At 42.6% G+C, this 13,152-nt stretch overlaps 1 protein-coding gene across 2 annotated transcripts; it reads right to left on the bottom strand.

The window, feature by feature from the left end:
- Positions 1–186: 186 nt before the first annotated feature.
- LOC106576244 (mitogen-activated protein kinase 11) lies at positions 187–12,573 on the bottom strand. Of its 2 annotated transcripts, none has more exons than XM_014153310.2 (12): positions 12,172–12,573; positions 6,484–6,613; positions 6,316–6,374; positions 6,005–6,116; positions 5,455–5,484; positions 4,964–5,011; positions 4,733–4,847; positions 4,443–4,514; positions 3,889–3,968; positions 3,562–3,640; positions 3,210–3,383; positions 187–3,002 (listed from the first exon to the last, which is right to left on the bottom strand). In XM_014153310.2, exons 1-12 carry the CDS (start codon positions 12,282–12,284, stop codon positions 2,929–2,931), a joined length of 1,086 nt encoding a protein of 361 aa, XP_014008785.1. In that variant the 5' UTR covers positions 12,285–12,573; the 3' UTR covers positions 187–2,928. The 2 variants fall into 2 exon arrangements, with proteins under 2 accessions (XP_014008785.1, XP_014008787.1); XM_014153312.2 differs by lacking the exon at positions 12,172–12,573 and adding an exon at positions 7,687–8,721.
- Between the last annotated feature and the right edge of the window lie 579 nt (positions 12,574–13,152).

The following is a 13,152-nucleotide window of genomic DNA, read 5'->3' as shown; positions in this document are numbered from 1 at the left end:
GCTGTCTGTTGCCATGAGATAGCGAAGAGAGCTAGCCTAGCCTAAAGGTGGGGATGAAATTTATTTTAGTATTTCCCTGGCCTCCCTTGGTCACCCTTCCTTTCTGTTTTGCTGATAGTGTTGTTGCTGTTAATATGCAGGCTCAGAAGTAAAAATGTACATGTAGGCCACACACACACAGTAAGATAACTGGTGATGAATTTAGCTTTTATTGATGACGAGGAAGAAGAGGATACATGCGTTGTCATGATGATCAAAGGATGGTCTCTCATAATACTGTCTCTGTTCTGTGGCTGAGAGATTATGACATAGTTCGATGCCTGCAGGCATGTTTGTTGGAAACATGCAAGAATGGACCTTGAAGGCAAATTGACACACACATAAACACACACGGAAAAGGCCATGTATACTCAAGACTTGGAACCCAGAAAGCACTGGAAAGCTACTGTGTGTGTGGGCTGGGAGTATTGATGGAACTTTGGCCATGTGGAGGAGGAATGAGTAGGCAGTAACTCTGAAGTAAAGTGGTCTTTCATAATGCCACAACATGCTATGCCCATGACAGATTCTCACAACTAACATAGTGCTGCATACCAGCTGATAGGCTGCTGTGTGATACTTGGAAAACATAAAGGAATTTGTCCATACAACAACAGACGTAATCATTTTTGGGAGAAAACAAGACTGGATTGACGCACGCATTCATGACGTTAACAAGACAGGGAATAGATCGATTTGATTTATTATGAATATGTGTAACCAAATGTTTACTTGTTCATGCTGCATAATGGTGTTATAACTGTTGTAATAGAGTTGAGTTGGTTGACATCAACTGTCATGAGTTGTCATGGCATTATGACACAGAGTTGACATTCGGTTATTGATTGGAAATGCATATGGCAGAAATTTTACAGTTAAAATTCATGCCACCATTGAATGAAAAGACACTTGTTTTTTTTAAACATACAGTTTTGTATACATTCATCTTTTTTGCATTTCTATTTAAATCCACAAAGTTCCCAAAATCAACGTTTGTACATGACACATACAAGACCGTAAATGGTCAAACATCAACCGAGAAAGAGTATTTTGGATTATCTCTACTGTAATTGAGACATTGTGTATATGATTGTTGTTGTAGTTCTTGGGGTAGTATATGTTGCAATTCCAGAACATGTTTTTACTGAAAATTGAATTATTTTACTCCCCTGTAATTTGTTCACCTCAGTCCCCCCCCCTTTAAAACATGCTGAATATTAGACCTCTGAAACTACAACATTCAGACCTATTGTAAATCCAATTTAATCTGCATACTGCATCTGGGAGTCACTGTGGGTAATAGTATCTGCTGAATGTTCAGATGTAAACTTCAGCTATAGGTTTGGGTTTCTCAACAGAGCCAGGGACTAGTAAAACCTGTTGGACTGGAGCCAAGTGGAATCTGTAATGGGTGATACCAGCAACAAATGCATAGCCTACATACAGGTAACTGCAAAAATCATGGAAACACTTGGGTTAATAAGAGATACAAAGCATATTGAAAGCAGGTGCTTCCACATAGGTGTGGTTTCTGAGTTAATGAATCAATTAACATCCCATTATGTTTAGGGTGATGTATAAAAATTCTGGGCAGGTCATTATTTTGGCCACCATGGCTATGCCCCCATAGGATGACAATGCCCCCATCCACAGGGCACGAATGGTCACTGAATGGTTTGATGTGCATGAAAACGATGTAAACCATATGCCATGGCTGTCTCAGTCACCAGCTCTCAACCCAATTGAACACTTACAGGAGATTCTGGAGTGGTGCCTGAGACAGCGTTTTCCACCACCCTCAACAAAACACCAAATGATGGAATTTCCCATGGAAGAATGGTGTCGAATCCCTCCAACAGAGTTCCAAAAACTTTGCCAAGGTGCATTGAATCTGCTCTGGCTTGTGTTGGCCCAATGCCCTATTAAAACACTTTATGTTGATGTATTCTTTATGTTGGCAGTTACCTGTACATTGGGACATATCTACATAGCATTTGCAGCAATGCAGTTATGTCTCCGTAACCAAAACACTACCACCGGTGTTGTTCTGTAAAAACAGGTGTAAATGCTTAGTGAATCTGGCCAATAGTTGTACATGATGCAAAGTTTTAAACCCTACAGCCACTAATCCTGTCCATGTACAGTAGATCTCTGTCATTGGTCATTCAGTGGCATATTGGTGGGTGTTGGGGGATGTAGTGCAGTAACAGCACAAATGGCATTCATTGGTCTATATCGAGGGAGGAACCATCTTATGTCAGTTTCTGTGAAATAACAGATATTTGCTACAACTAAAATAGAAATATGATAAAATGTGTGAAATTCTCGACAACAATTCACTAGAACCCTCTGTCATAAAACTGTCATTACCATGACATAACAGGTGTTATAAGCAGACTTAAACTGACATCCGTTATGACTGCTTATAAAATGTCTTCATGACGAAAGATTTCCAGTAACCTATAGCCAATGACCATTTACCAGTTGGACCCTTAGGTAGGTTTGAAAACCCTAGTGCTACTTTCTCTCTCTGTCTCTGTCTCTCCTACCTCTCTTCAACAGACTGTAAACATATACCTATCAAAACATGCTCCCTGTAATTGTCGTAATGTGCGTATTCTCATCACTTTCAGTTCAACTAGACCTCCCCTCTCCCTGCTCCCCTTTTACAAAACTCATGACAGGCAGTCAAATAGCCAGTCACAGTGAGCAAGGGGAGGGGTGTCATGCCTCTAGGGGACACAGCGTTGTTTCTGATTGGCCCGCGGTCTCTCTTTCTCTCGGATCCTCCCGCCTCCCCAACGCCGGCCGACAGACAGACGGAGACAAGACGGCGGTCCTTCCTCAGCTGACAGGACAGACCGAGAAGAAGGAGGCAGGGTTTGTCTTTCACTGTTCCACCTGTAGACTACTCGTCTCGCTGACAGGCGCTTTGATTCCATTCATCTCCTCGAACACCAGCTCTGTATAGGGGGATGGAGAGAGAGAGAGAGAAAGATAGAGAAAGAAGATGAGGTGAAGAAAGGGATGAACAAAAGGTGAGGAGGAAGAGAGCATTTATGTGTGGTCAAGAACACAGCAGAAAATAACTGTTGAATCTTTAAAAAGGAATATCCCTCTTAACCTCCTCCACTCCAGCCACCATCCATCTCTCTCTCTCGCTCTCTCACCTTTCCACTCCTCTAGCGTGCGGTCCTTGCTCTCCAGCGTCTGGTCGTAGGGCAGGGCCTCTGGTTCGTCGTCCGGGTCGTGGTACTGGGAGAAATAAGGGTGGGAGAGAGCCTCACTGGCAGAGATACGCCCGTCACAGTCCAGAACCAGCATGCGCTTCAGTAGATCCACAGCTGAGGGAGAGAAGGAGAGGGAGAGAGAGAAGAATAGAGATGCAGAGAGAAAGATGCAGGCACAATGAGAAAAATACTAACAAAGCTGCCTTATGTAATCCATAGCCTTGGGTGACTATAGCCTTGGGTTAAAATTTGCCTCCGGCAAATTCAGTTATCGGGTATGACTCAGTCTCACCCATTGGGTTGGCTCCTCTGAATATCTTCTCTAAGTCCTGCTGGGGCATGAAGGGTAGAGACTGGATATATTTCTGAGCCTATGAATAGGAAGCAATGTACAACAACACACGTGACAATGTGTACAGTACATTGCAGGGCCAATTGATTCATCAATTGAGAAATCAATCATGCTACAAGCAAAATATTGAATAATCGATCATCAAATTAGTCAATCAATTACACCGATCAATGGATGTCAGGAGATCATCAGTGTCATTAAAGCATTGCTATAGCTAATGATCCATTCAACTTTCCCATCTCTCCCTCTATTTCTCCATCTTCTTACATGTTCAGAGGAGATCTTCTGTAAAAGGTCAGGGGCCGGGGTGCCCACCACCTCCATAATCCTCTTCAGCTGGTCGATATCTTAGATCAGGAGGGGTTAATTAAGGGCCATCATGATCGGGAAAAAGTCATTTGGTTGGCAGGACCAACTCTTTAGGTAGAACAACTGACTGAGGATAGGCATACTTGACTTTGCTAGAACAGTGTTCTAGTGTTCGTTTTATGCAGACAGCAGACTCCTACATACTCCTACATTTGAGGACCCAATACAGATATACAAAGCAGTAAATCACATTCCTATTTGTATCCGTCTTTAGACTCTGTACAGTGATAGCCAATACAATTCAGTCCATTGTGAACTTCCTTTCCTTTCAGTCACTCTCAATACACCTCCCCTTCAGACAGAAAGGCTATATCTCTAGACTGGATTGTGATGCAAATCTGGGAGGAGCCGATGTGTGTCCATAGAGCAGTATTGGTGGCAACAGCGCTCCAGAGTGGTTGTGGAGTGTAGTGCACTCATTTTCAAGCCATGTCCGTGTTAGTGAAGGATACAGTCGTTGCCTGGAAACAGGACCTTCCCCTTCAGCAGCTCTCCCATGATGCATCCCACTGACCAGATATCCACTGTAACAGAGGCGTTAACATTCAGTCGTCATAACAACAGGATTTTACGATTAGCCATAACAGCACAGATATAGCTAGCTAATTTTTTTTTCTGGATAGAACTGCATGATGATCGAGTATGTGTTTGGTTGTAATATTGGGTGTCTGGTAATATGTGGTGTGAAATGAGGATCTTGGTTTTATGATCATTTTTGGGTTGTGTGAGTGTGGATCTGTACCTGTCTGATTGTAGTGCATCCAATTAAGCATGATCTCTGGCGCTCGATACCAGCGAGTCGCCACGTACCCTGTCATCTCATCATCCGTCTGTCTGGCCAATCCAAAGTCAAGGATCTGGGGGAGAGAGAGACACAAGTTGTCATGGTGATAGCCATTTCTGAGTGGGGGGGAGGTTGTGTTGTGATTGTCTGAGGCGTTGAGGAGTTGGGCGGCTGGGTCACTGGTCTTACCCTCAGCTCGCAGTCCTCGTTCACTGCCACGTTACTTGGTTTCAAGTCCTGTGAGACAGACACATGAAAAGACAGACTGGTCAACACAAAGACTGTCTGAAGGACAGGGGGAAAGAAAGGGAAAAAGTCATGTAGACAGACAGACAGACAGACAGACAGACAGACAGACAGACAGACAGTGATGTATGGATAGGGCAGACAGATAGACAGACAGGTTGAAACATATACTGGGTTTTACAAGCTGGGTGTAAGGCCTACAAGCACATGCAACAAGAAGCTCTCACAATCTCTCTCTAACACACTCACACAATATGATATTATCTACTTTCACACATACCGGTACATTCTAAATACAGAACTGCCTTTTAAAGCCAACAAAGCACTCAGGAGAGGCAACTGCTATCCAGGAGACTGCCTTTATGAAAAGAGGGGCTGAGGAAAAAGGAAAAGAGTGGGCAAGTAGAGAAGAGAAGAGGAAAGCCACCACTCACTCTGTGTATCAGTCCTGCTGAATGGATGTACTGTTCAGGGGGAGACGGAAAAGGGACATGGCAACGGGACGGGGGAGGAGTGGGTGGAGAGAGGAAAGAAAGGAGAGAGAGAGAGAGGTCAACAGTGTATTCCAACATTGGCCCCTGTCTAGAAGGGTCTACATTTTTTGTTAATTCCTTGGTAACTAGGTTTGCTAGTTACTTGGCTGGCTGGTCAGTCCCCTGTTAACTGTGTTGCCTAGTGAGCCAGGCATAATGTAGCTTTCAAACTTAGCAGTATATCCGAGTTTATAATCAAATGTGAAGGTACAGTATATATACCATTTCAGAGGATGTTAAGGGTTATTCTAGTAAATTATAGCCAGCAGTTTTATAGTATAAAAAGGATCATCATGGTGTTTGAGGTTCAACTGTGGCACATTGAAATACTTAACAGTTGCCTGTGAGTAAAAACAATTATTATCAAGGAAGGTTGCTTTGTACTGTCAGTGTATGGGATAGTATGTCAAAAAAAATATGTCTAAACATGATACGCTGGGGGGTTAACTACCTTGAGGCCCCTGAGCAGCTGGTAAATAAGAAACTGCACATGCTCATCAGAGAGACGCTGGAATTTCACTATGTTGTTCAAGTCTGCCCCCATCAAGTTGGTTACCAGGTAGCTGGAAAGAGGAGGAGGAGGAGGAGGACACTTTTAGAGCAGTGCGTGGTGATGTTCCAATTCAGTTATACAGTACATGCCTTGAAACATGATGAAAAGCTCTATTTAAATGCAATATGTCATCATCAGAATAATCATGACAGTATAATCACTGTATGGGGTATGTTGGACATCCTAGTGCTCTTTCAGTAGCCACTCACACTTCATGGAAGTCCTCTAGCGATGCAGCAGGGGAGAATACATCCAGTAGTCCTATTACCTGTTCAGGGAGAAGGTTGATGCCAAATAGTTACAACTCTATTGTGCATTATCAAGGCAATTTAGGTCAACTAGCCAACATGGGAGGGCTTCAACCACTCCTTACTCACGTTCTCATGTTTCATGTGCTTGAGTAGCCGGAGCTCACGGTACGAGCGCCTACTGTGGATAAGGGACTGGAAAGGCCGAGACAGCTTCTTCACTGCCACCTTCTGTCGTAGCCGCACGTCATATGCTGAGCTGTGTGGGGTGTGGGGATGAGCGACAGCAGATTACAAAATGAAATGCATTGCTTTTAAACATGTTGATCATTCAATTATTGGATTCATTATTGTTTCCTTTGAAGTGCAAATGTATGTCTGAGTAGTGTACTGGTGTTGTGCTGCCATCTCCGTTGTTGACAGTGTTATTTCTACTTAGGCAGTATTTGGTGCAACATCTTACTCAATTCTGATGTTGCACAGAGAAGGAGTGTTATGGGAAATGAAAAAGAGACTAGGCAATAACATTATAGAGGAATGAAGAGACAAAGGAGTGTACTGTAGAAGGAGTAGAGAAGGTCAGAGAGAGATTGAGGGAGAGCAAGAGATGAGGGAGGGGACAGGAAGTACCAGACAGGAAATAAGTGTTTGAGAAATCGAAAGAAACTGGACAGAAGGAAAAAAGAAGCAGTAAAGGAGATGAGAAAGAGGAAGTGTGAAGAAAAGAGGAAGGGGAGGCAGCACAGAGCCACAACGGCACAAGAAGTTAAAACAACCACGTAAATCACTGTCATAATCAACCTGACCTTTAACCCCTTTAACCAGCCTGCGAGGAGCACTACACCATTACTACGTTGTTACCTGCGGCCTGCCATGTGTACAACACAAGGCCATGCACACATACCTGAAGGCATTGCCTTCAGACAAGGCCAAGTGCATTCATTTCATTCACAGCCACAGAAGCACCTGCTGCTACCCCAGATGCCCCTGTTAAATGTTAGCCAAACAGGCAGCTAGCATACCATCATCTTTCCATGACACAAGCCAGACCTCTCCGTCTCCACACACACACACACACAGTCCTCTTGCCATCTCATCTTCCATACATGGCTGTCCACCTCACTGCCCACAACTCCACAGGCAGGCTATGCATCGATTTCTGCAACTGACTCTGTCTTCCATCTCAGCACGTTTTATCAGCCGTTACAGTAATGCAGCGCAATATCTGATGCAAAGTAATTTGGCTTTCTCTCTCTCTCTCTCTTCATCTAGCTATCTATATTGACTTTAGACTTAAGCATATGCAATCATTCAAAGGAAAGTGGGGCATACATGAAAGCATCTTCCAGAGCATCCTGTTTGCACCTAGAATTCAAAATGAAGGATGCTTGCTTTTATTCTCCAGCATCTTGCTCCCCACAGCGGCTTGCATGTTAACACTGATATAAAGTTCCATGTACTTGAGATTCTATTTCATGTGTGCTTTCATCCGAGAGCTTCGGCGGTCATCGCTTGTCCTCTCACGTTGTAAACAAACTCTGCACAACAGCGTCGGCTAAATGGCACCGAAGCGACATGATAATAGCTCTTTAAGCAGCCACGCCCCTACAAATACCACACACTCACAGTAGCCGTGATTTGCATAGTGTTGCTGCAACAGTTGAAATGGGCACATGGAATTGAGTTATTTTGACTAAATGAAGCATTCATGATGCAAGCGCAAACATTTGCACAACGCTATATTACTGTTACATAACGTTACACCAACAAAGAGTTTCCCAGTTCCATTGTGAAGAATATGTTCAGTGTCATGGACAAGTTCTAAACCCATCATTCACAACGAATTAGAGTTATATTACTGGCCAAGACGTTTCAACTTCCTTTCAGGAGACCGATGGAAGGAAAAGTAACCATTGAAATTGAATTAGGGGTTTGCAGTCTGCATGCTGAGCGGGAAATGAGAAATGATACGACTTGGGAAAGCGCAGGGAAGTGCCAGTACGATGTCTCAAGAATGACAACTATTGTCATTACATGTGACTGGTGTTTTGCAGTCTATGAAAAGCGTTCCAGTTATTGGAATAAATTCTATTTGAAGTAGCAACCACATTTGTGAAAATCTCTGACATTCCAATGCATTTTAAATGTGCATGTTCATTCAGATATGAGTTTTGATGTCTGCTGGTATAATGATGGAAAACGAATACATGTGCCTATGTGATGTTCTGCATGGTATGCAGTCAATGTGTGATATTAGTCTGCTTTAGTGCATGTACAATAATACCTCTGTCTGGTGGCTACACCATTCAGACAGCTTGGCTGGCTGCATCACCGCTTGGTGTGGCAGCTGCTTGGCATCCGACCGTAAGGCGCTACAGAGGGTAGTGCGTATGGCCTAGTACATCACTGGGGCCAAGCTCCCTGCCATCCAGAACCTCTATACCAGGCGGTGTAGGAGGAAGGCCCTACAAATGGTCAAAGACTACTGCCACCCAAGTTATAGACTGTTCTCTCTGCTACCGCAGGGAAAGCGGTACCGGAGCACCAAATTCTAAGACCAAAAAGCTCCTGAACAGCTTCTACCCCCAAGCCATAAGATTGCTGAACAGTTAATTAAATGGCTACACTGACTATTTGCCAGGGGTGTAAAATACTTTAAAGTACTACTTAAGTCTTTTTTTGGGGTATCTTTACTTTACTGTTTATATTTGACAACTTTTATTTTACTACATACATTTTCCCTGACACCCGAAAGTACTCGTTACATTTTCAATGCTAAGCAGGACAGAAAATGGTCCAATTCACACACGTATCAAGAGAACCTCCCTGGTCATTCCTACTAAACACAAATGCTTTGTTTGTAAATTATGTCTGTTGGAGTGTGACCCTGGCTATCCGTAAATGTAAAAAAAGAAAATTGTGTCGTCTGGTTTGCTTAATATAATGAATTTTACTTTTGATACTTAAGTATATTTTAGCAACTACATTTACTTTTGATACTTAAGTATATTTAAAACCAAATACATTTAGACTTTCACTCAAGTAGTATTTTACAGGATGACTTTCACTTTTACTTCAGTCATTTTCTATTAAGGTATCTTTACTTTTACTCAAAGTATGACAATTGGGTACTTTCCCCACCACTGCTATTTGCATTGATCCCCTTTTAATTTGCACTGACTCTGTTGCACTGGCTCTATGCATACTCACTGGACTCTACCCACACACTCACTACACTGACACTCCAACACACATACACACTGCGTACGCTCACACACACAAAACACACACATACACTCACAGATAGACACACTTTCACACTCATCACATACGCTGCTGCTACTTTGTTTATCACCTATCCTGATTGCCTAGTCACCTTTACCCCTAACTACATGTACATACTATATTACCTCAACTACCTCGTACCCCTGCACATTGACTCGGTACCGGTGCTCCTTGTATATATTTGTCTTACTTTTTAACTCAAGCATTGTTGGGAAAGGGCTCGTAAGTAAGCATTTCACAGTAAAGTCTACATCTGTTGTATTAGGCGCATGTGACAAATATTTCATTTTGATTTGATCTGATGATATGCATTATATGGACCTTTCTGATCAGATCCTGGACAGGCAAACAATCTCAGGAGGCTTTGCAGGGAGATTGAGGAGCACCAAGGATTAATATAATGACTCCAATTCCCCTCTGTATCCTCAGAAGTAATGTCCCTGGACCCCCAAGGCTCTCCCCGTCCCAACCCCCTATAAAATACCTTCCCAATTCCCAAACCCCCACCCCTCTGCTAATCAATCAGCTCTGCCATGGAGAAGACGGTGACAATGACTGGAGCACAGCCTGAACAATGCAGGGCTCAGAGAGAGAGAGAAAGAGAGAGGGAGATTGTGTGCAAGAATGTGAGTGTCCTTGCTGGCTAGACTGGTACTATGAGCAGTGGTGCCATTTTGTAGGTGTAGCAGATCACATGACTGCATTGCTCTGCATCTTGGTTGATGGTGTATTAGATGTGTTTGTGAATCCACATAAATAATGAGTTTTGTTTTTAACTGTATTTGAGAGAATTGTATTAGTCAAAAGAAGCAGACACAGGGATGGTCTTTGTTTGAATTGTTGCTATGCTATCATGCCTATCTACTCAGCTTCCAAGGTCTTCATCAAATCAAACAGACATAACTGTGCCGACTTCACCATGATTCCTCAGCGGAGTAGTAAAACACTGCAGTTCTTCCCATCAATCAGCTAGGCTAAACTTCCATTAAATCTAATTGACCAATAAAGGCTTAGATATTGCTAGAGCTAACATGTAGTTTCTGTGCCTTCCTTCTCTTCCATGTCTGCTGCATCACAGATGTCTGTGTTCTGTCTCCCTGGGCTGATCCTCAGAAGATCACATCCTCACTTCCCTCTGTCCTAGGAGATGCAAAAGCATTGGATTGACAGGCCATGGTTGGCTGTTTTACCAGCATATAAACAACAAAGAGAGATGTGCCCACAATGAAAATCTATCTACCAGTGCTTTTATAGTAAAAGCAGACATTGAAACCGCCAAGCACTTAATTTCCCTTCCCATGCATGGATCAATATGGATTGCGTGTATGACACTCAAGCCGAGGTGCACACATCACCATGACACCTCGCCATGGCAACAGTGTCTATTCTCCCGCAACAGACAAAGAGTGATCCAAAATTAAAACAAGGAAATATTGCCCAACCCACTAGTGAGAAAAAAGGAACTTGTTCATGTGGAAATGTAGACCATAAGAACCACCTCATTGGGCTAGACAGCGGTGTGTGTGCGTGAGAGAGAGAGAGAGAGAGAGAGAGTATTTACTGTATGGGGAGGAGATCAGGTTGTGAAATTTAAGTCTGTTATTCGGTCAACAGACTGGTAGTCATGAATACAATGTTGAGATTGATTCCCTAGGTCCCTCTTCACTGTCTGAAGTGAACATAAGCATATCAAAGACAAAAGTCCATAACAGCACAAATGTCTGAAAAAAAACGAAACAATTCAAGATATTTGCAGTCAGAAACACTGAGGTGGGCCCTACACATGCCCATGGCTATACAGATGTGTCATGCATCCGTCAGTTGTTCAGTGCAGATCCCCCCCCGAAGTGCTGCACCTGTTATTAGTAGCCCAAAAAGTCTTATGGAAACTAAATGTATCCTATTGAGAACTGTCACGATTCAGAGGATCTCCCGTAGCGCGTGGTTGCAGGTGCGATGCGCCGATAACTCCTAATTGTTTCCTCTTTCGGTATGGGGATCGTATGGTCCAGACTGAATCAGCTACTGTACATCCGAAGCTTAAGGTGTTTAAAGCCTTCGCACCGAGAGGCAACAACTGCGGACAGTCTGCCATTGGACTGATGACGCCCAGTATTTGGGAATGGTGTCAACGACAGATAAATCAATCAAACGGAAAACGAAGCCTTTATGACAGCATCATATTGATACAAATAGAGTAGTCTAGTGAATCCACATTGAACAAACATGAAAATAACATTGACTTTCTCGTGCATAACAACTAACTGGGCCACATGAACATTAATGATATTAAATCAGCCTAATACTGCCTCAATAACCTCAATAATAATAATAATAATAACAATAGACTGGTAATTGCACAATAATAATGAGAATAGGCTATAAATAGGCCTATTGTTTTTCCAATATTATCCAATAATGCATAATCATAATACAAATCATAAGGCTAAACTATGTTTTCCCTCTGCATTGTATTGTGTTTCTGGACTTCTTTGCAGCCTCGCCCCTCCTTCTTTCATATAGCCTACTCACCATACCGAACCGTAGGCCCCCGAGCCCACGGGAGTCAGGTTCTGGTACCGCTCGGGAACCTCCCATACAGTCTTGTTCAGCTCCTGCCGATAGTAGCCTGGTCTGGCCGACATTTTTACCGTAAATAAAACGAGCTCTCAGTACTGAACTGATTGCTCTGTCTGCACAATCCGCGGTAACTGTCTCCGACTGAGTGCACAGAGACGAGCTGCTGGCCGCTCTCTCTCTCTCTCTCTCTCTCTCTCTCTCTCTCTCTCTAGCTCAATTCAATTCAAAGGCTTTATTGGCATGGGAAACACATTTTAAAATTGCCAAAGCAAGTGAAGTAGACAATAAACAAAAGTATCTATCTTTCTCTTCTCTCTCTCGATATTTCTGAGAAGGGGGTAGTGTAAGTAGAGATAGAGCTGGTAATAGATTCTGAGCACGATGTCTCAGACATGTGGGGTGCTGAGTGGAAGGGGGGATGAGATAGGGGAGTGATTCATCTCATTAATCTATTAGGATAGGCTACTGCAAATAATATTGTTACCCATAGCGTATGTAAACCTCATCATTAAAAAAATGAAAATGGGATTATGTCTCCAAAATGCATGTTTTGGTTCAATGGTTCAATTGATTTGAGTTTATGGCACCTTGTTGCATCAATGTGGCCCATCAGTGCAGCCGTGTCAATTTCACAGAAGTCACAGTTATCGCATGAAATGCATACATCATAACAAAATACCAATATTGTCATTATAACAATGTAGCTGTCTCCTACAATAGGCTACAGTGATCACACAAAAGTGAAATACTACATTTTAATTTTAATAATATTTTCTTTACTTTTATCTACTCTATTTTTAAACAATCAAATTAGTACAGTTAATAACAGTCACAGCCATGGTTATGAGTAAACATACAGTATCATTAAGTAATGTAATAGTAAAAATGATAAGTAAAAGTAGTAATAATAATTGTAATAATAGTAATAGTGGT

Source organism: Salmo salar, chromosome ssa17 (assembly GCF_905237065.1).
Source record: "Salmo salar chromosome ssa17, Ssal_v3.1, whole genome shotgun sequence".
Taxonomy (NCBI): Eukaryota; Metazoa; Chordata; class Actinopteri; order Salmoniformes; family Salmonidae; genus Salmo; species Salmo salar.
The sequence above is the reverse complement of the archived record's forward strand: the minus strand, read 5'-3'. Positions and strand labels throughout refer to the sequence as shown.